The sequence below is a fragment of the Pseudophryne corroboree genome, chromosome 7 (genome assembly GCF_028390025.1).
Source record: "Pseudophryne corroboree isolate aPseCor3 chromosome 7, aPseCor3.hap2, whole genome shotgun sequence".
Taxonomy (NCBI): Eukaryota; Metazoa; Chordata; class Amphibia; order Anura; family Myobatrachidae; genus Pseudophryne; species Pseudophryne corroboree.
This window is the reverse complement of record NC_086450.1, coordinates 510,659,101-510,683,294: the sequence shown is the minus strand read 5'-3', so window position 1 is coordinate 510,683,294 and position 24,194 is coordinate 510,659,101. Positions and strand designations below refer to the sequence as shown.

Below are 24,194 nucleotides of genomic sequence, written 5' to 3'. Positions count from 1 at the left end.
AGTATTTATTCCCCTACAGGTGGTGGCGTGGACCACCACCTAAGAGGGATAACCAGCCGGTGGTCAGAACTCAGACCACCGGTATTTCAGCTGGTGCCGGGATTCAGATGTCTGTATCCTGTCCACTGGGATCCCGACGGGCATTCAATTGACTACCTCCCGGATGGCTGTACACCAGGGCAAGGGCTGATATTGACATTAGTACAGTCATAGAGACACCCGGCTGCACACCAGGGGGAGGGGGTGGGGGGGAAAGAGAGCAGATACCGGCATTAGCACACAGTCACAGTCGCACGGCTTTGCAACAGGGGGAATCTCCACCAATCCAGTGCACCCCTGAAAATGTCCCGACTGAGGCACCCAAGGATGCCACAGCACACAGTTTAAGAACAACTGCGGTTAGCTATAAAGTTCTGCTCACTATGTGCAGCATCCCTTATATCCAGCAGGTGTCACTGTAACCTTCAATGTTAAATTAAGCTCTGTTCTCTGCTACTAAGGAGGCCTGTCCCGAACACAGACGAGGATGGGGTTTATACCCCTCTCCTGAGACCTTCATGAATAAGGCATCCTACAGAGGGCGGCATCACCACCAGCACTGTCTGCCTGACACAGACCCTCCCTAGTAGCGGGGAACAGACCAGAACCCGATCACTGACCGCCGAGTTTGCGGATCAGGGGAACTCTGCACGCCAGTTATGGGGAACTTTGTATGTTATAAACTTTGTCAATATAAAACTTTTGGGCAAAAGTTACCATTTGATTAATACATGCTTTTATTATTTAACAAATAGATCTCACCTCTAAAATAGTATTTGGACTGTTCTTAATTTGGGGAAGAAAAAAAAAAAACATCCAAAGAAATACATTAGTAATATTCAATTAAATTTCCCACAGTAAGTAAATTTTGTTATGATTTCTTGCACAATCTCCTTGTTCAGGGCTGCAACTAGGGGGGGCCTAAGGGGGCATGCGCCCCAGGTGCAGGATTTGAAGGGGCGCCAAGGAGTTAGAGGAGCAGGTTTTTTGTTTGTTTGTTTTTTACCGGCAGTGCTGTGCTGCTCCAGTGAGATTGCAGTCAGCTCCCGGAGCTATAGAAGCATACTGTGCTTCCAGTTAGCAGTATCAACCTCCGCTTTGCCTGTCAGATGGGGGTGGGGGGTGTAGTGTAGTGATGTAGAGTACCATATAGGGTATGTAGTGTAGTAATGTATTGCAGTATATAGGGGCATGTAGTGCACTGATGTGGTGTAGCATATAAGGGGATGTAGTGATGTAGTTCAGGGTGTAAGGGATGTAGTATAGTGATGTAGTGCAGTGGATAGGGGGAATATAGTGCAGTGATGAAGTGTTATGATATAGTGCAATATATAGGGACACACAGAGGAGCATGTAGTTGAACATGCTGGTAGGACATATGACGCATAGGGCATGTGAGGCACATAGGGGAATATTGTCCAATAGTATCCCCTTTTTTCAAAGTTTTTTTTGACAATCTGATTTCTTTTTCTGACATGGTTGGTGGTGGTGGGGGGGGGGGGGGGGGAGGGTACACCAAATTACTGCTTTGCCCCAGGTGACGAAAATCCTAGTTTCGGCCCTGTATTGTTACAGTATTTACTTTAGGATTTTGATACAGCAGTTCTCATACACATGGTAGGCAGCATATAGGGGCTCAGTGAAGGTGGCGGAGAAGGTGTGTAAGTGTCTGATGGGGTCACACAGCTGATAGAAGGACAGACGCCCGGCCTCATAGTCCAGGTATATCCCCACTGTCTGCACAGGAGAGCCTGCATCTATCTCTTTATGTATATTGTTATGACATGCTACAAGTTCACCCATGGAGTCCAGACCCCATGACTTGTCATTATAACCAATGTATGATTCATTACCCTCTATCTTTCTCTCTATACTGTGACCGGCCACCCCAATCAGCCAGTCCTCTGCTTTACCGACATCCACTTCCCAGTAATGTCTCCCAGATGAGAAACTACAGGAGCTTAACACCTGCTGGGATATAAACCTCTCTGGTCCTTCTGGTCTGTGTTGATGATATACATCAGTATAAGAGGCAGTTCTGCGATCCCCTGATATAATAATGTAATTACAGGCTGTCTTTATATCCAGTAATATGTCTGCTTTCTCCATCACTGAGAGCTGTCTCTTTGTCTGTAGATCCATCAGATCAGAGAAGTGTAAAAGTCCTCTGCGTAACATCTGTGAGATTATTCCCTCAGCCACACATCCAGCAACTCTTACATCACTGGTGACATCACAGCTCCTGTGACTGGGGACATCACTTTCTGGTTCTTTCTTTAGGAAAGTTAATGGATCAGTGATATTACACATCTCCTCAATGCTACTAATCTTCCTGGACAGCTCGTCCTTCTGTTTCTCCAGCTGTGTGATCAGACCAGAGACTGAGTGTGACATCTGCTCTTCCTGTCTGGAGATCTCACCAAGGACCTCCCTCTCCAGGGTGTCTAACTTCTCCCTGATGTCTCTAAACAGATCAGTGACTCTCTCAGTGACACCAGCGGCTTTCTCCTTCTCCTCTCTCCCGTGAACCTGCAGACGCTGCACTGTCCTCTCAGTTTCCTCTCTCTCAGACTTCAGGGTCTCACTAACCGATCTCAAAGTCTCTTTTTTCCTTTCATAGACCACGTTCAGAAGCTCCACGTGGTGACCCTTGTGTTCTCTAGAAACCCAGCAAGAAGTACAGATAGCAGCTGAATCCACAGAGCAGTAATACTTCACCATCTCCTTGTGTACGGAGCATTTTCTGTGCTCAAAGTTAACAGCGGGTTCAGTTACAACATGTTCAGCAGATTTACTGTGTTTGCTCAAGTGTTTGTCACAAAATGAAGCGTCACACTGCAGACAGGATTTAGTAGCCGGCACAGGAGAGTCACAGTAAGTACAGAAGATTGGGGTCTCCTCCGGATCTGTGTGACTACATAGGAAACGTTCCACAATGTTACTCAGCTTCCTGTTCTTCTCCAGTGCCGGGCGTTCCTGATACTCTGCCCTGCACTCCGGACAGGAATAGCCCCCAGCCCCCTCCTGTGTATCCAGTGCACTCACAATACAGTCCTGGCAGAAGATGTGCCCACATCTCAGGGATACAGGGTCTGTGTAAGTGCTCAGGCAGATGGAGCAGCTCAGCTCAGCTCCCAGGTTTGCAGACGTCATTCTAGGGAACAAGTAAAAAAATGAATCAAAATTTTCTCATGCTATAGATCAGTGCAGAGGGAGGTGCTGAGCAGTAAATTTCAGACAGACATGACGACAGTGACAGTACACCTGGAAATGGCTGTATGGAGAGACAGAGCTGTGACTAGAGCGGAGCACCGGAACATTTTCGGGATTTGTGTTTTGGTTCCGCATGCGTTTAAGCAAAACCTCCCTGAAAGTTTTTTTTATCGGATTCGGGTGTGTTTTGGGTTCAGGTGTTTATTTTCAAAAAAAATTCTCAAAAACAGCTTAAGTCATAGAATTTGGGGGTAATTTTGATCCCATAGTATTAACCGCAATAACCATAATTTCCACTCATTTCCAGTCTATTCTGAACACCTCGCACCTCACAATATTATTTTTAGTCCTAAAATTTGCACCGAGGTCGCTGGATGACTAAGCTAAGCGAACCAAGTGGCCGACACAAACACCTGGCCCATCTAGGAGTGGCACTGCAGTGTCAGACAGGATGGCACTTCAAAAAAATAGTCCCCAAACAGCACATGATGCAAAGATAAATATATATATATATATATATATATATATATATATATATATATATATATATATATATATATATATATATATATATATATATATATATATATATATATATATATACCATGTATGTTCCTGCACTCACATCGGTACTATAGACAACAGTAGGGTGCTCCCTAGTGGAAATCTCCCCAAGCAGGGTGGATCCACAATATTTAACCCAAAGTCCAACAATATGGAGGTGCACTCATCAGGTTCAAATAGTCAACGGTTCTGGTTTGTTCATAACAGCTTTATTGCAGTGTATATTCGGCTCAATTAGTCGACGTTTCGATCCTAATTCGCGGATCTTTCTCAAGACAAGCTTCGATTTTTATACAGTTTTTGAAAGCATCATACATTGATTACTACAAAAGACAAAAGACAATAAATAGAGTAATTCTCTTAAAGGAACAAACACAAAACATATATATATAGACTGCCACACTCCAACAGTATTTGGTTACAAGGGTCTCACAGACACCCATCGTGATTCGAATGTAATATCACACCTATGTCTATATTGGCCAAGCGTGCTCACCAGTCCCACGTCCAGAAAAATAAACACCAATGTGAACTAGGGCATTTCTCTTAAACGTATAATGGCTGTGGTAACAGGACAACATCCACTTACTCAGGGAATCAATGTCTCATGTTCAGACAATGAACGTGCTGCATGGATGGGTCAGACTTAGTACTAACAGGTTTCTGTAGGGGTAAATAGATATATACATATAGACATGCATACATATATGGATGCATATGTACACTCACATATATACACAACAGCATGTGTATGGCCACATATTCAATAAACTTCAATAAATCCCCTCATTCCAGTACCACCAGTGAGACAACTTAAACTGCAATACTTACTGGTGTGCTTACTTAGCCACACAACCTCCGAGCAACTCTGACAACATAGGAGATCACTGTAAGGACAGTTCACATAGTTCATCCTCCAATAGTCAAAATGATATAAATCTACCAACTACTCATGCTAATGTAATAGCAGTACTCACCCACTCTACAGGAGATGCTGACACCTTCTACAGCCACAACTGTAACTGGCAAAATGACAGGACTTTTATACCCCTTACCCCGGACGTGCAGGGACGGCCTCAAATGCGTCCCCCTCCTCGATTTTCTTACCTATATAATTTCACCCCCTACGTGCTTATTGCAGTGTGGATAAATGAACTAATAAGTTAGCAGTCAGGGCCATCCGCGCTGCTGAGTTCGGCTCAGTGTGGTTAATTACTTTACAGCGCCGCTAGTGGAACGCATATGCGTTCCATAGCTCGATTTCCGGAAGTGCCTAGTTCATGCAAATAACTGTTAACGGTGGCCGCAATGGGCCAAACTGAAAACTCGTTTTCCTTCTACAGGCTCTATAAACATGAGGCTTATGTTACCAGGGGAACGTACAAGCTAATTCATTCTTCTGGTTCACCTTATAGAGCTCAATGATGGAAGGACAATTCAATGTCCATTGAGCATCTGGTGGAAAAACTTCTTTAACACATCTTTTTGACTATGTACACTCTAATCGTGCACATTCATGCAATATTAGGGTTGGGGCAAGTGTGTTTACATATATCGGTCCACTAGTCAGTCTGTACTGGTGCTATCACTCTTGGCCAAATAATATCTCGATATCCATATAGGCCAGAACTTTTAATGGAGTGTGGCAGTCATAATTAAACAGACTTAGTTAAACTAAACACTTATTTAAAAATATACATTTGTATATAGAAACATAGAGAATACATATATTAACAAAGGTCATAGCGACACAAGACGAAATACCCAAGTTTCATATCACAATAGAAGAAACTACTTAAAATATTGGACTCAGGCTACACTAGGATAACTAAATGAACCCTATCAGGGTATCTGATGTATTCTACAATTATTAATGTCGGCTTAGGTAAATCCATATTGTGTCGCCAATGACCTCCCCAGTGGTACATCCTATCTGTTAAATCACAAGGCACTGTATTCTGCCTAATGGTGGAAATTATTGGATAGATAGCCTTTAACTGAAAATTCATAAAAAGACATTCATCGCAGAGTGCTCATTAAGGCCTTTAGGTGAGACAGTATTTAGATGTGAAATCCAAAAACTTTCTCTTTTACGTAGGACTAAAGCACGATCACCCCCATTGGGTAAGGGCGGAACCCAATCAATTAATCTGCATTTTAGATTGGCTACCTGGTGACCTCTTTGTAGGTAATGTCTGGCTACCGGCTTATCTGTGGTACCTGTTTGTATTGCTGTTCTGATTGACAGCCGATGGTTTGCCATCCTTTCCCGAAAACATCGGGTTGTGAGCCCTACATAACATAGTCCACAGGGACATGTAAGTATATAGACCACAAAGTCTAGTCTACAATGTAGATGGTACCTTATCTTAATCTTCTTCCCTGAATGTGGATGGGGAAAGGTAGAGCCGGTAAATAAAGATCTACAGGTAGTACACCTCCCACAGGAGAAGCAACCAGGTTTACTGCTCATAATCTGCAGGAAATTTTGTTTGATTTCAGGCTCCATTGTGGGCCTCATAAGCATTTGTTTGAGGTTGGGTCCTCTTTTGTAGGCCATCATAGGAGGATCCATGTATGTAAAGGGTAACTTTTGGTCAGTTTTTAATACTGGCCAGTGTTTGCGCAATGTCTTACGCGTAAAATGTGCGTAGTTATCAAACTTAGTGGTAAAGACCATTCTATTCTCATTGCTGGCTGCCTTAGGCTCAGTCCTACTGTATATTTTTCTGGCTTTTCGAAGACTATTGCTGATCATATTAGTTGAATACCCTCTCTGGCTGAATCGCTGTTTCATCTCTACCAGTTGCTCCTCCCTTATATTTGCCTCATTGCTAATGCGCATCACTCGTAAGAACTGCGAAATAGGCAAATTGGATTTTAACGATGGGGGATGAAAACTGCTGGTCAACAAAGTAGTGTTCCTATCAGTAGGTTTCCTGTAGACTGATGTTACAAATGCTTGATCCACAATGGATACCTGAACATCAAGGAAATGTATTGAATCATAGGAACTTTCATGGGTGAATTTTACAGGGCTCTGAAGTAAGTTAATGTCGTTCACCATCTCAACAAAAGATTCCTGTGTATCCTCCCATACAAGGAAGACATCGTCAATGAATCTTTTGTAAAAGGATATTTTAGATCCATATACCGGTAAGATGTAAGTCTCCTCAAATTTAGCCATATACAAATTTGCATATGCAGGCGCCAGGTTGGAGCCCATGGCCGTACCTGATACCTGAAGGTAGTATGAATCCTTATACCTGAAATGGTTCTGACTCAATACAAGATTGGTGAGTTCCAATACATATTCAGTAGGTACCTCTCCTTCTCGTTTTCCTCTGAGCGTCTCTCTAATAGCTTCTAATCCATCGTTATGTGGTATGATAGTGTACAGTGACTGTACATCCATGGTGGCCAGAAGGCACTTGTCTCTGGGAGCACCATGTAATCCAAGTTGGATAAGAAAATCACTCGTATCCCGTATATAACTACGGCATTCACATACAAATGGCTGAAGTATATAGTCAACCCACTCGGCGATGGGCTGTAACAATGAACCCTCAGCCGCTATTATAGGTCGCCCAGGCGGTTTGGTCATTGTTTTATGGATTTTTGGAGTAGTATAGATGATGGGGCATTTAGGTTCATCTACACTTAAAAATTCAAAAAGATCCTGATCAATCCAATTACTCTCGATGCCTCTCTTCAAGCTCAAGTCAATGGTCTTTTTAATCATGGGGATAGGATTCTTATTAACCCTATGGTACACATTGGTGTCTGCCAGCTGGCGACATATCTCTAGGTCATACTCTACCCAGTCCTGTACCACCACGGCTCCTCCCTTGTCCGCTGGTCTTATTACAATTGAGGTGTCATCTCTCAGGTTTTTAAGTGCTGTTCTCTCACCAGGGGTCAGATTGTCATAGAGACGTGTTGGCTTAAAATGTTGCACATCATTTTCAACCAGTCTAAGAAAAGTCTTTATGCTAGGGTTGTGGGATATAGGATCAAATTTAGAACTTTTTTTAAAAATCTTTCTGTCAGCCACTTTAGGTTGACCAGAGAAGTGTTCCTTCAGTCTAAGATTTCTCCCAAACCTATATTGGTCAATGGTTCCTTGAAATACTTGATGTGGAAAAGTGGGAACAAACGACAATCCTCTAGCGAGAAGACTGACCTCAGACTGATTGAGGCCTCTATGGGATAAGTTGAAAACCAGATCTAAGTTTGTTTCCTGCGGCCCCTTCTTTTTACAACCGCCTCTCCGTGTGACTGATCTGTGTTTCGTGAGTTCCCTTGGGCTGGTGGGAGGCCTTTGGGTCCGGTATTTTTGTCTAAAAAATTAGAGGTGTTACCCCGTTGTACATCAGATAAATCGGTGTCTGAGGTTGATATGGAGGAAACAATATCACGGGAAAATGGGGCTTGCCGGCGTTTCCTGAAAAAACGTCCTGATCGATCACCCTGTTGTGTATTACTGTTTCCTAACAACCATCTATATACCATATGATTTTGATAGTCAGCTGTAACTGTGGCTAATTTTTTTCTTTTGAAAGAGGTGAGTTCCTTCTTATAGGTATCGACTTGTGTCTGCAGTCTATCTACCCATTTATTGGTCTTATCTTCACGTAATGTGGATAGGGAGAGAGTCTCAAATTGCTCAATCTCTATTTTAACCTTTTTAAGTTCGGTTCCCACCTCTTCTATCACTAGTATTAGAAGATCAAGTGAACATTTATTTAGGATAGAACACCACCTGCTGCAAAATACTGGGTTATTCCTACCAATGGTAAGTACATTATTAACCCTAAAACCACGTGGTAATAATTTACGTCTGTGGTATTCAGACAAAAACTGTCCATGTAACAATAGGTCCACCTCCCGCCGTTTTAATCTCAATATCCTATAGAATATGTCTGCTGATGATTCAGCCGGTAATGTTTCAAAATCCAGTTTATCAAATAAAACTTTTTCAATATCATCATCAGTAAAGGAGATAATACCTTGCTCTGCCTGAGATAAAAGGCCTTCATTAAACAGGCATGAGCCTCCTTGGGCCATTACTTACAGTATCTGTGATATACAGAGGATTTTACCACAATACAGGATTACATACAAAAACAACATACAATTTTGTTTTAAAAAAACTTAAAATTCTGTCCAAACACAATATGTTTAAGTTTCAATTCCTTAATTGATAGATATTAGGGTGATAGGTGTCAGGAAAATATAGATGCACTAAGGCAGCCATACGTTATATACCATGTATGTTCCTGCACTCACATCGGTACTATAGACAACAGTAGGGTGCTCCCTAGTGGAAATCTCCCCAAGCAGGGTGGATCCACAATATTTAACCCAAAGTCCAACAATATGGAGGTGCACTCATCAGGTTCAAATAGTCAACGGTTCTGGTTTGTTCATAACAGCTTTATTGCAGTGTATATTCGGCTCAATTAGTCGACGTTTCGATCCTAATTCGCGGATCTTTCTCAAGACAAGCTTCGATTTTTATACAGTTTTTGAAAGCATCATACATTGATTACTACAAAAGACAAAAAATAGAGTAATTCTCTTAAAGGAACAAACACAAAACATATATATATATATATATATAGACTGCCACACTCCAACAGTATTTGGTTACAAGGGTCTCACAGACACCCATCGTGATTCGAATGTAATATCACACCTATGTCTATATTGGCCAAGCGTGCTCACCAGTCCCACGTCCAGAAAAATAAACACCAATGTGAACTAGGGCATTTCTCTTAAACGTATAATGGCTGTGGTAACAGGACAACATCCACTTACTCAGGGAATCAATGTCTCATGTTCAGACAATGAACGTGCTGCATGGATGGGTCAGACTTAGTACTAACAGGTTTCTGTAGGGGTAAATAGATATATACATATAGACATGCATACATATATGGATGCATATGTACACTCACATATATACACAACAGCATGTGTATGGCCACATTCAATAAACTTCAATAAATCCCCTCATTCCAGTACCACCAGTGAGACAACTTAAACTGCAATACTTACTGGTGTGCTTACTTAGCCACACAACCTCCGAGCAACTCTGACAACATAGGAGATCACTGTAAGGACAGTTCACATAGTTCATCCTCCAATAGTCAAAATGATATAAATCTACCAACTACTCATGCTAATGTAATAGCAGTACTCACCCACTCTACAGGAGATGCTGACACCTTCTACAGCCACAACTGTAACTGGCAAAATGACAGGACTTTTATACCCCTTACCCCGGACGTGCAGGGACGGCCTCAAATGCGTCCCCCTCCTCGATTTTCTTACCTATATAATTTCACCCCCTACGTGCTTATTGCAGTGTGGATAAATGAACTAATAAGTTAGCAGTCAGGGCCATCCGCGCTGCTGAGTTCGGCTCAGTGTGGTTAATTACTTTACAGCGCCGCTAGTGGAACGCATATGCGTTCCATAGCTCGATTTCCGGAAGTGCCTAGTTCATGCAAATAACGGTTAACGGTGGCCGCAATGGGCCAAACTGAAAACTCGTTTTCCTTCTACAGGCTCTATAAACATGAGGCTTATGTTACCAGGGGAACGTACAAGCTAATTCATTCTTCTGGTTCACCTTATAGAGCTCAATGATGGAAGGACAATTCAATGTCCATTGAGCATCTGGTGGAAAAACTTCTTTAACACATCTTTTTGACTATGTACACTCTAATCGTGCACATTCATGCAATATTAGGGTTGGGGCAAGTGTGTTTACATATATCGGTCCACTAGTCAGTCTGTACTGGTGCTATCACTCTTGGCCAAATAATATCTCGATATCCATATAGGCCAGAACTTTTAATGGAGTGTGGCAGTCATAATTAAACAGACTTAGTTAAACTAAACACTTATTTAAAAATATACATTTGTATATAGAAACATAGAGAATACATATATTAACAAAGGTCATAGCGACACAAGACGAAATACCCAAGTTTCATATCACAATAGAAGAAACTACTTAAAATATTGGACTCAGGCTACACTAGGATAACTAAATGAACCCTATCAGGGTATCTGATGTATTCTACAATTATTAATGTCGGCTTAGGTAAATCCATATTGTGTCGCCAATGACCTCCCCAGTGGTACATCCTATCTGTTAAATCACAAGGCACTGTATTCTGCCTAATGGTGGAAATTATTGGATAGATAGCCTTTAACTGAAAATTCATAAAAAGACATTCATCGCAGAGTGCTCATTAAGGCCTTTAGGTGAGACAGTATTTAGATGTGAAATCCAAAAACTCTCTTTTACGTAGGACTAAAGCACGATCACCCCCATTGGGTAAGGGCGGAACCCAATCAATTAATCTGCATTTTAGATTGGCTACCTGGTGACCTCTTTGAAGGTAATGTCTGGCTACCGGCTTATCTGTGGTACCTGTTTGTATTGCTGTTCTGATTGACAGCCGATGGTTTGCCATCCTTTCCCGAAAACATCGGGTTGTGAGCCCTACATAACATAGTCCACAGGGACATGTAAGTATATAGACCACAAAGTCTAGTCTACAATGTAGATGGTACCTTATCTTAATCTTCTTCCCTGAATGTGGATGGGGAAAGGTAGAGCCGGTAAATAAAGATCTACAGGTAGTACACCTCCCACAGGAGAAGCAACCAGGTTTACTGCTCATAATCTGCAGGAAATTTTGTTTGATTTCAGGCTCCATTGTGGGCCTCATAAGCATTTGTTTGAGGTTGGGTCCTCTTTTTTATATATATATATATATATATATATATATATATATATATATATATATAAAAAAAAAGGAAGAGGTGCAAGATGGAATTGTCCTTGGGCCCTCCCATCCACATGTTGTATAAACAGGACATGCACACTTTAACAAACCCATCATTTCAGCCACACGACTGTGTCTGAAATGACTGGTTGGTTTGGGCCCCCACCAAAAAAAGCAATCAATCTCCCCTTGCTCAAACAGGCTCTACAGAGGCAAGATGTCCACCTCATCATCATCCTCCGATTCCTCACCCCTTTCACGGTGTACATCCTCCTCCTCCGAGAGTATTAATTCGTCCCCACTGGAATCCACCATCACAGGTCCCTGTGTACTTTCTGGAGGCAATTGCTGGTAAATGTCTCCACGGAGGAATGGATTATAATTCATTTTAATGAACATCATCTTCTCCACATTTTGTGGAAGTAACCTCGTACGCCGATCGCTGACAAGGTGACGGCTGCACTAAACACTGTTTCGGAGTACACACTGGAGGGGGGGGCAACTTAGGTAAAAAAATAAATAAATAAAAAAGCCAGTTTGTGCAAGGGCCTTCAAATTGCCTCTTTTTCCTGCCAGTATACGTACAGACTGTCTGACGAGCCTATTTGGATGCGGTCACTCATATAATCCTCCACCATTCTTTCAATGGGGAGAGAATCATATGCAGTGACAGTAGATGACATATCAGTAATCGTTGGTAGGTCCTTCAGGCCGGACCAGATGTCAGCAGTCACTCCAGACTGCCCTGCATCACCGCCAGCGGGTGGGCTCGGAGTTCTTAACCTTTTCCTCGCAGCCCCAGTTGCGGGAGAATGTGAAGGAGGAGCTGTTGACGGGTCACGTTCCGCTTGAGTTAACAATTTTCTCACCAGCATTTCTTTGTACCCCTGCAGACTTGTGTCTGCCAGAAAGAGAGATACAACGTAGGCTTTAAACCTAGTGTAACCCATTCTTCATATAACCAGGCTAATGAGTTACAAATTTAACAAATGAGCTACCTTTAACATGAAGTGCCTCCACCCAAGTATTTATATATCATGGGGCCTACTTGGGAAAACCAAACTATGAATATTGTTTACATTAATGCCAAGATACTATGTATATTACATTTAACATATATTGTTACATAGATAACCACTTGCAATCTCTCTTGTATTTTCATGAATAGATTTATTAATGTCTTTTGGTTACGACTCCCCTGTTTCACCGTACCCACATGAAACCCTCAGTAAGTGAAAATAAGAATTTACTTACCGATAATTCTATTTCTCGGAGTCCGTAGTGGATGCTGGGGTTCCTGAAAGGACCATGGGGAATAGCGGCTCCGCAGGAGACAGGGCACAAAAGTAAAGCTTTCCGATCAGGTGGTGTGCACTGGCTCCTCCCCCTATGACCCTCCTCCAAGCCAGTTGGGTACTGTGCCCGGACGAGCGTACACAATAAGGGAGGAATTTTGAATCCCGGGTAAGACTCATACCAGTCACACCAATCACACCGTACAACTTGTGATCTAAACCCAGTTAACAGTATGATAACAGCGGAGCCTCTGAAAAGATGGCTCACAACAATAATAACCCGATTTTTGTAACTATGTACAAGTATTGCAGATAATCCGCACTTGGGATGGGCGCCCAGCATCCACTACGGACTCCGAGAAATAGAATTATCGGTAAGTAAATTCTTATTTTCTCTATCGTCCTAGTGGATGCTGGGGTTCCTGAAAGGACCATGGGGATTATACCAAAGCTCCCAAACGGGCGGGAGAGTGCGGATGACTCTGCAGCACCGAATGAGAGAACTCCAGGTCCTCCTTAGCCAGGGTATCAAATTTGTAGAATTTAGCAAACGTGTTTGCCCCTGACCAAGTAGCTGCTCGGCAAAGTTGTAAAGCCGAGACCCCTCGGGCAGCCGCCCAAGATGAGCCCACCTTCCTTGTGGAATGGGCCTTTACATATTTTGGCTGTGGCAGGCCTGCCACAGAATGTGCAAGCTGAATTGTATTACACATCCAACTAGCAATAGTATGCTTAGAAGCAAGAGCACCCAGTTTGTTGGGTGCATACAGGATAACAGCAAGTCAGTTTTCCTGACTCCAGCCGTCCTGGAACATATTTTCAGGGCCCTGACAACATCTAGCAACTTGGAGTCCTCCAAGTCCCTAGTAGGTGCAAGGCACCACAATAAGCTGGTTCAGGTGAAACACTGACACCACCTTAGGGAGAGAACTGGGGACGAGTCCGCAGCTCTGCCCTGTCCGAATGGACAAACAGATATGGGCTTTTTTGAGAAAAAACCGCCAATTTGACACTCGCCTGGTCCAGGCCAGGGCCAAGAGCATGGTCACTTTTCATGTGAGATGCTTCAAATCCACAGATTTGACTGGTTGTAAACCAATGTGATTTGAGGAATCCCAGAACTACGTTGAGATCCCACAGTGCCACTGGAGGCACAAAAGGGGGTTGTATATGCAATACTCCCTTGACAAATTTCTAGACTTCAGGAACTGAAGCCAATTCTTTCTGGAAGAAAATCGACAGGGCCGAAATTTGAACCTCAATGGACCCCAATTTGAGGCCCATAGACACTCCTGTTTGCAGGAAATGCAGGAAACGACCGAGTTGAAATTTCTTTGTGGGGCCTTCCTGGCCTCACACCACGCAACATATTTTCGCCACATTTGGTGATAATGTTGTGCGGTCACCTCCTTTCTGGCTTTGACCAGGGTAGGAATGACCTCTTCCGGAATGCCTTTTTCCCTTAGGATCCGGCTTTCCACCGCCATGCCGACAAACGCAGCTGCGGTAAGTCTTGGAACAGACATGGTACTTGCTGAAGCAAGTCCCTTCTTAGCGGCAGAGGCCATAAGACCTCTGTAAGCATCTCTTGAAGTTCCGGGTACCAAGTCCTTCTTGGCCAATCCGGAGCCATGAGTATAGTTCTTACTCCTCTACGTCTTATAATTCTCAGCACCTTAGGTATGAGAAGCAGAGGAGGGAACACATACACCGACTGGTACACCCACGGTGTTACCAGAACGTCCACAGCTATTGCCTGAGGGTCTCTTGACCTGGCGCAATACCTGTCCCGTTTTTTGTTCAGACGGGACGCCATCATGTCCACCTTTGGTATTTCCCAACGGTTTACAATCATGTGGAAAAAACTTCCCGATGAAGTTTCCACTCTCCCGGGTGGAGGTCGTGCCTGCTGAGGAAGTCTGCTTCCCAGTTTCCATTCCCGGGATGAAACACTGCTGACAGTGCTATCACATGATTTTCAGCCCAGCGAAAAGTCCTTGCAGTTTTTGCCATTGCCCTCCTGCTTCTTGTGTCGCCCTGTCTGTTTACGTGGGCGACTGCCGTGATGTTTTTCCCACTGGATCAATACCGGCTGACCTTGAAGCAGAGGTCTTGCTAAGCTTAGAGCATTATAAATTTACCCTTAGCTCCAGTATATTTATGTGGAGAAAAGTCTCCAGACTTGATCACACTCCCTGGAAATTTTTTCCTTGTGTGACTGCTCCCCAGCCTCTCGGGCTGGGCTCCGTGGTCACCAGCATCCAATCCTGAATGCCGAATCTGCGGCCCTCTAGAAGATGAGCACTCTATAACCACCACAGGAGAGACACCCTTGTCCTTGGATATAGGGTTATCCGCTGATGCATCTGAAGATGCGATCCGGACCATTTGTCCAGCAGATCCCACTGAAAAGTTCTTGCATGAAATCTGCCGAATGGAATTGCTTCGTAGGAAGCCACCATTTTTACCAGGACCCTTGTGCAATGATGCACTGTTTTTAGGAGGTTCCTGACTAGCTCGGATAACTCCCTGGCTTTCTCTTCCGGGAGAAACACCTTTTTCTGGACTGTGTCCAGAATCATCCCTAGGCACAGCAGACGTGTCGTCGGGATCAGCTGCGATTTTGGAATATTTAGAATCCACCCGTGCTGTTGTAGCAGTATCCGAGATAGTGCTACTCCGACCTCCAACTGTTCCCTGGACTATGCCCTTATCAGGAGATCGTCCAAGTAAGGGATAATTAAGACGCCTTTTCTTCGAAGAAGAATCATCATTTCGGCCATTACCTTGGTAAAGACCCGGGGTGCCGTGGACAATCCAAACGGCAGCGTCTGAAACTGATAGTGACAGTTCTGCACCACGAACCTGAGGTACCCTTAGTGAGAAGGGCAAATTTGGGACATAGAGGTAAGCATCCCTGATGTCCCGGGACACTATATAGTCCCCTTCTTCCTGGTTCGTTATCACTGCTCTGAGTGACTCCATCTTGATTTGAACCTTTGTAAGTGTTCAAAAAAAATTTTTTAGAATAAGTCTCACCTAGCCTTCTGGCTTCAGTACCACAATATAGTGTGGAATAATACCCCTTTTCTTGTAGTAGGAGGGGTAATTTAATTATCACCTGCTGGGAATACAGCTTGTGAATTTTTTCCCATACTGCCTCCTTGTCGGAGGGAGACTTGGTAAAGCAGACTTCAGGAGCCTGCGAAGGGGAAACGTCTCGACATTCCAATCTGTACCCCCGGGATACTACTTGTAGGATCCAGGGGTCCTGTACGGTCTCAGCGCCATGCTGAGAACTTGTCAGAAGCGGTCTAACGCTTCTGTTCCTGGGAATGGGCTGCCTGCTGCAGTCTTCTTCCCTTTCCTCTATCCCTGGGCAGATATGATCTTATAGGGACGAGAGGACTGAGGCTGAAAAGACGATGTCTTTTTCTGCAGAGATGTGACTTAGGGTAAAAAACTGTGGATTTTCCAGCAGTTGCCGTGGCCACCAGGTCCGATGGACCGACCCCAAATAACTCCTCCCCTTTTATACGGCAATACACCTTTGTGCCGTTTGGAATCTGCATCACCTGACCACTGTCGTGTCCATAACATCTTCTGGCAGTTATGGACATCGCATTTACTCATGATGCCAGAGTGCAAATATCCCTCTGTGCATCTCGCATATATAGAAATGCATCCTTTAAATGCTCTATAGTCAATAAAATACTGTCCCTGTCAAGGGTATCAATATTTTTAGTCAGGGAATCCGACCAAGCCACCCCAGCTCTGCACATCCAGGCTGAGGCGATCGCTGGTCGCAGTATAACACCAGTATGTGTGTATATACTTTTTATGATATTTTCCAGCCTCCTGTCAGCTGGTCCTTGAGGACGGCCCTATCTATAGACGGTACCGCCACTTGTTTTGATAAGCGTGTGAGCGCCTTATCCACCTTAAGGGGTGTTTCCCAACGCGCCCTAACTTCTGGCGGGAAAGGGTATACCGCCCATAATTTTCTATCGGGGGGAACCCACGCATCATCACACACTTTATTTAATTTATCTGATTCAGGAAAAACTATGGTAGTTTTTTCACATCCCACATAATACCCTCTTTTGTGGTACTTGTAGTATCAGAAATATGTAACACCTCCTTCATTGCCTTTAACGTGTGGCCCTAATAAGGAATACGTTTGTTTATTCACCGTCGACACTGGATTCAGTGTCCCTGTCTGTGTCTGTGTCGACCGACTAAAGTAAACGGGCGTTTTAAAACCCCTGACGGTGTTTTTGAGACGTCTGGACCGGTACTAATTGTTTGTCGGCCGTCTCATGTCGTCAACCGACCTTGCAGCGTGTTGACATTATCACGTAATTTCCTAAATAAGCCATCCATTCCGGTGACGACTCCCTAGAGAGTGACATCACCATTACAGGCAATTGCTCCGCCTCCTCACCAACATCGTCCCCCTACATGTCGACACACGTACCGACACACAGCACACACACAGGGAATGCTCTGATAGAGGACAGGACCCACTAGCCCTTTGGAGAGACAGAGGGAGAGTTTGCCAGCACACACCAAAAACGCTATAATTATATAGGGACAACCTTATATAAGTGTTTTCCCTTATAGCATCTTAATATATAAGCATATCGCCAAATTAGTGCCCCCCCTCTCTGTTTTAACCCTGTTTCTGTAGTGCAGTGCAGGGGAGAGCCTGGGAGCCTTCCCTCCAGCCTTTCTGTGAGGGAAAATGGCGCTGTGTGCTGAGGAGATAGGCCCCGCCCCTTTTTCGGCGGCCTCGTCTCCCGCTCTTAACGGATTCTGGCAGGGGTTAAATATCTCCATATAGCCTCCGGAGGCTATATGTGAGGTATTTTTAGCCAAAATAGGTATTCATTTGCCTCCCAGGGCGCCCCCCTCCCAGCGCCCTGCACCCTCAGTGACTGCCGTGTGAAGTGTGCTGAGAGGAAAATGGCGCACAGCTGCAGTGCTGTGCGCTACCTTTAGAAGACTGAGGAGTCTTCTGCCGCCGATTCTGGACCTCTTCTTACTTCAGCATCTGCAAGGGGGCCGGCGGCAAGGCTCCGGTGACCATCCAGGCTGTACCTGTGATCGTCCCTCTGGAGCTAATGTCCAGTAGCCAAGAAGCCAATCCATCCTGCACGCAGGTGAGTTCACTTCTTCTCCCCTAAGTCCCTCGTTGCAGTGATCCTGTTGCCAGCAGGACTCACTGTAAAATAAAAAACCTAAGCTAAACTTTTCTAAGCAGCTCTTTAGGAGAGCCACCTAGATTGCACCCTTCTCGGCCGGGCACAAAAATCTAACTGGCTTGGAGGAGGGTCATAGGGGGAGGAGCCAGTGCACACCACCTGATCGGAAAGCTTTACTTTTGTGCCCTGTCTCCTGCGGAGCCGCTATTCCCCATGGTCCTTTCAGGAACCCCAGCATCCACTAGGACGATAGAGAAAGATAGATACAGCTTTCAACACAATGTGGTTACATTCCTTACCACATGTCAAGCTCATTTATACTTGGTCAGTTACTTATGTTTGGACTGGTAATTATCATGCCCATTGTACTTGGTTCTCAGATATGAAGTTAGTAGATCATATATATGCATATATATTAGTTGTATATTTAATGAGCTCTCCACTCCCTTTCCTGACTGAAATAGGTTCCTCGTTAGATGGACTGTTGTCGTATGGCTCCTGATGTAGTTTGATGTAGTCCCACGGATTTGTCTTTGGAAATAAGATGTATGTAATAAAGTTGCTGTGAAGCGCCTAGTATACTGTAAGTTCTTTGCTTCACTTCTGGTGATAACTAGATCAGAGGTTTCCCATTCTTTTTCATATTACTGTAATGTTCAGCTCTGTCTATCCCTTCTGTCCTGTGTTACAGGTGGCTGGAAGCCCCGTTACTCAGTCAGTGGAGGGCTATATTACATGCAGGCTGTGCAGCAGAGTAGTGTATAAACCTGTCACAATGTGCTGGCTCAGTCACAAGTTATAAGCCTACTGAATTCTGCTGGTAAAAACAGGTAACCGCTGGCCACCCCGTTACTATCTGTCTCTGGATGTGTGAGATGTGCAGTGAGTTCGTACAGACCTCTCCTTTATGCAGCACTGGTCATCTCCATTAATTAGCTGTGTAGCTCCCACAACTTACTGTACAGCCTCCTCTAGAAGGGAAATGCAGGCACCTGAACGCTGATGCCTCTCCACACCCTTGTCCTCTGAGCACTGTTCTGGCTGTCACTGATACTTGTCAGTGCTGCTGCCTATACTGCTGCTCCTTCTCCCGCTGCCTCAAGCTGCAAGGGACCTGTCTCTTTACATACAGGACCTGTTTCCTCTCCTGAGAGCACGAACTCCGTCTCTCACATGAGGTAAAATCCTCTCCTCAGCTCCTGAGGTACCGCTCTCCTCAGGTACCTCTACAATCTCCTCAACTGATGCCTGTTGCAGGCTCCTCCCCCCTGCTCAGGGCTCATGGCAGTTATTTCTAACTGCACAGGGAGTTTCTAGAAAAGTCTCTGGCACCTTCTCTGCTCGTGTACATTTCTTATGTATATTTGAACAATAAGACATTTAATATACAACTTTTAATAATAAACAGTACATACTGTATATGTACTCTGCTTCTTTCTTATATATCCCATTATGTGGATGGAGGTTACACTAGGATCGAGCACGGTGGCCAAAATGTAGTGCTCTGATTTCAACAGATTAACCACCCGTGAATCCTGGTTAAGCGAATTAAGGGCTCCATCCACAAGTCCCACATGCCTAGCGGAATTGCTCCATTTTAGCTCCTCCTTCAATCTCTCCAGCTGCTTCTGTAACTACGTGTGTGCCAGATGGGCCTGGTACACAGCGCAGTTGCCCTGAGGGCGCACGGGCAGCGGCAGGTAATTAGTCGAATTGACTCATTACATCCCGCCTCTGCTGTGTGCGCCATCGCACTGTGGAGAAGAGAACAGCGCTGGGCAGTGAAGGAGGGAGGGGGGAGGAGGGAGGGAGACTGGAGCCGCAGCAGCGCTATTTCATTGGTAGTAAGCGCCGCTGCAGCATCCCCCTCTCCTTCCGTATTGGCTGCCCGGAGCTGCTGTGGATGCTGGGATGCGGTTCCTCCATCCCAGCATCCACAGCAGCGCCTGGCAGCCAATACGGAAGGAGAGGGGACAGCTGCAGCGGCGCTTACTACCAATGAAATAGCGCTGCTGCGGCTCCAGTCCCCCTCTCTCCTCCTCCTTGTCCGATGCCTGCATCGAGGGAGCTGCACGAGGAGCCTGTCAGCTGGGAGATGGTAAGTATCTCTCTCTCTCAGGGGGACACTGTCTGCCATAATATGTAAAAAGGGGGCCTGGCTGCCGCAATGTGTAAAAAGGGGGACTGGCTGCCGCAATGTGTATAAAAGGGTCTCTACCTGGTGTAGTGGCGCTACTGTGCAGCGTAATTTGAATAATGGAGACTACTGTGCACCGTAGTATGAATTGCTATTATTTTGTGGCCACGCCCCTTCCCCATGAAGCCATGCCCCTATATATTTTCCGCACGCCTACGGCGCGCACTGCCCCTATCTTGCATGGGGGGCGCCAATGTCGTTTCTTGCGCACAGTGCTAAAATACCTAGTTACGGCACTGAGGGGGAATGACCTGGCTCAGGCTGGCAGTGTCTGAACTGACTTCACGTGTGGCAAGTTCAAAGGGTTGCAGAACCTTGCACAACGTTGAAATCATTCTCCACTGCGCTTGAGTCAGGTGCATTCCCCCTCCTTTGCCTATATCGTAGGCAGATGTATAGGCTTGAATAGCCTTTTGCTGCTCCTCCATCCTCTGAAGCATATAGAGGGTTGAATTCCACCTCTTGCTTCACATGATGGTGGGGCAGGTTCAGGAGTGTTTGCTGGTGCTCAAGTCTTCGACACGCGGTGGCTGAATGTGTCCCGCAATTCTTCGGGCCACCGACAGCATCTCTTGCACGCTGCTGTCGTTTTTAAAAAAATTCTGCACCACCAAATTCAATGTATGTGCAAAACATGAGACGTGCTGGAATTTGCCCAGATGTAATGCACGCACAATATTGGTGGCGTTGTCCGATGTCACAAATCCCCAGGAGAGTCCAATTGGGGTAAGCCAATCTGCGATGATGTTCCTCAGTTTCCACAAGGTTGTCAGCTGTGTGCCTCTTATGGAAGGCGGTGATACAAAGCGTAGCCTGCCTAGGAACGAGTGGACATTTGCGAGATGCTGCTACTGGTGCCGCCACTGCTGTTCTTGCTGCGGGAGGCAATACATCTACCCAGTGGGTCGTCACAGTCATATAGTCCCGAGTCTTCCCTGCTCCACTTCTCCGTGGTTAAGTGGACATTGGGTGCAACTGCATTATTTAGGACACTTGTGAGTCTTTCTGACGTCCGTGTACATTCTCGGTATCGCCTGCCTAGAGAAGTGGAACCTAGATGGGATTTGGTACCGGGGACACACTACCTCAAGAAATTCTCTAAGTCCCTGTGAATTAACTGTTGATACCGGACACACGTCTAACACCAATACAGCTGCCAAGGCCCGAGTTATCCGATTAGCAACAGGATGACTGCTCTGATATTTCATCTTCCTCGCAAAAGGACTGTTGGACAGTCAATTGCTTACTGGAAGTAGTACAAGCGGACTTCCGACTTCCCCTCTGGGATGACGACTGACCCCCATCAGCAACAACAGCAGCAGTAGGTGTTACACTCAAGGATGCATCGGAGGAATCCCAGTTAGGAGAGGACTTGTCAGACTTGCCAGTGACATAGCCTGCAGGACTATTGGCTTTCCGGTCTAAGGAGGAAATTGACACTGAGGGAGTTGGTGGTGTGGTTTGCAGGAGCTTGGGTACAAGAGGAAGGGATTTAGTGGTCAGTGGACGGCTTCTGCTGTCACCCAAAGTTTTTGAACTTGTCAATGACTTCTGATGAATGCGCTCCAGGTGACGTATAAGGGAGGATGTTGCTAGGTGGTTAACGTCATTACCCCTACTTATTACAGCTTGACAAAGGCAACACATGGCTTGACACCTGTTGTCCGCATTTCTGTTAAAATAATTCCACACCGAAGGTGATTTTTTTTGGTCATTTGACCGGGCATGTCAATGGCCATATTCATCCCACGGATAACAGGTGTCTCCCCGGGTACCTGACTTAAACAAACCACCTCACCATCAGAATCCTCCTTGTCAATTTCCTCCTCAGCGCCAGCAACACCCATATCCTCATCCTGGTGTACTTCAACAGTGACATCTTCAATTTGACTATCAGGAACTGGACTGTGGGTGCTCCATCCAGCACTTGCAGGGGGCATGCAAATGGTGGAAGGCGCAAGCTCTTCCCGTCCAGTGTTGGGAAGGTCAGGCATCGCAACCGACACAATTGGACTCTCATTGGGGATTTGTGATTTAGAAGAACGCACAGTTCTTTGCTGTGCTTTTGCCATCTTAACTCTTTCCAATTTTCTAGCGGGAGGATGAGGGCTTCCATCCTCATGTGAAGCTGAGCCACTAGCCATGAACATAGGCCAGGGCCTCAGCCGTTCTTTGCCACTCCGTGTCGTAAATGGCATATTGTCAAGTTTACGCTTCTCCACAGACGCTTTTAATTTAGATTTTTGGGTCATTTTACTGAACTTTTGTTTTTTTGGATTTTACACGCTCTCTACTATGACATTGGGCATCGGCTTTGGCAGACGACGTTGATGGCATTTCATCATCTCTGCTATGACTAGTGGCAGCAGCTTCAGCACGAGGTGGAAGTGGATCTTGATCTTCCCCTATTTTACCCTCCACATTTTTGTTCTCCATTTTTTAATGTGTGGAATTAATTGCCAGTAATATTATAATCAATAGCAATGGCCTACTACTATATATACTGCGCACAACAATGCAGCACAGATATGGAATGGATACTTGCAGTGACACGGAGCTGAAAGATACAGCAACGGCCTACTGTACTGTACTATACTGGTGGTCACCAAAATGCTGCACTGTACTACTATATAGTATATACTGGTCACACAACAATGCAGCAGATATTGAGCACTGATCAGGATACTGTCTAGAACCGAGTGACACAGAGCTGCAAGATACAGAAATGGCCTACTGTACTGTACTACTACTGCATAAATGGTGGTCCCCACAATGCGCACTGAGCACAGATATTTTCAGCACACTGAGCACAGATATATACGTTATGGTAAGAACTTACTGTTGATAACGTGATTTCTCTTATGTCCACAGGTATCCACAGGATAACATTGGGATATTGTCGAGCGACAGCGAAAATGGCACCAACATGGTCACGAGCTTTCTGGCCTCCCAGGATGCATTGGGGCCTCCACTATATAGTCCCACCCACTGACTCAGTCAGGTCAGTTCTTTCCACAGCGATTTTAGGCAGGAACATCAGGCAGAGACCTGTTTAGGCGATAAGACACATGCACACCCTTCCATACAAGAAGGAAGAGGTTTTAGTGATTGTCTAGATCAGGGGTTCTTAAACTCGGTCCTCAGGGACACACACAGTGGCGGATTTAGGGGGGGGGCCACCAAGGCACGTGCCCCCCCTGTCATTTTTAGTGCAGACTGACATGCGGACGAGAGCCCGCATGTCAGTCTGCGGTCTCGTTTCCACTTGCCTCCCTGCTGTTAGGAGGGACACGGAGGGCACAGTGCGCGCCTCTCCTGTGTCCCTCCTGGGTCTCCGGCGGCCGCTGGTCTCATAAAGGAAGTGCCGTTCGTGAGCACTTCCTTTATTACAGTGACCCGCGGCCGCCGGAGACACAGGAGGGACACAGGGAGGCGTGCACTGTGCCCTCCGTGTCCCTCCTAACAGCGGGGGAGCGGGGGGAGCAGCGGCGGCAGAGGAAGGGGGGGGACGCACTGGGGGGGAATATCTGGCACTGGGGGCATATTTGGCGAGGAGGGGGGGGAAGAATATCTAGCACTGGGGACATATATGGCACTGGGGGGAATATCTGGCACTGGGGGCATATCTGGCACTGGGGGCATATCTGGCACTGGGGGCATATCTGGCACTGGGGGCATATCTGGCACTGGGGGCATATCTGGCACTGGGGGGGGGGGATATCTGGCACTGGGGGCATATTTGGCGAGGAGGGGGGGGGAAGAATATCTAGCACTGGGGACATATATGGCACTGGGGGGAATATCTGGCACTGGGGGCATATCTGGCACTGGGGGCATATCTGGCACTGGGGGCATATCTGGCACTGGGGGGGGGGAT

At 45.6% G+C, this 24,194-nt stretch overlaps 1 protein-coding gene across 6 annotated transcripts in view; it reads right to left on the bottom strand.

Moving 5' to 3' along the window:
* Positions 1 to 205: 205 nt before the first annotated feature.
* Positions 206 to 24,194, bottom strand: part of LOC134945891 (E3 ubiquitin-protein ligase TRIM7-like) — a 45,596-nt gene continuing 21,607 nt past the window's right edge. For 3 of the 6 annotated variants that reach the window (XM_063935442.1, XM_063935443.1, XM_063935441.1), the window contains exon 2: positions 206 to 3,193. In XM_063935442.1, the coding sequence (XP_063791512.1) occupies positions 1,618 to 3,192 (1,575 nt within the window). In that variant the 5' untranslated portion in view covers position 3,193 and the 3' untranslated portion in view covers positions 206 to 1,617. Of the gene's footprint in view, positions 3,194 to 4,405; positions 4,480 to 4,647; positions 4,689 to 19,078; positions 19,356 to 24,194 lie in introns of those variants that run through there. The other 3 variants (XM_063935444.1, XM_063935445.1, XM_063935446.1) reach the window with 3 other exon arrangements.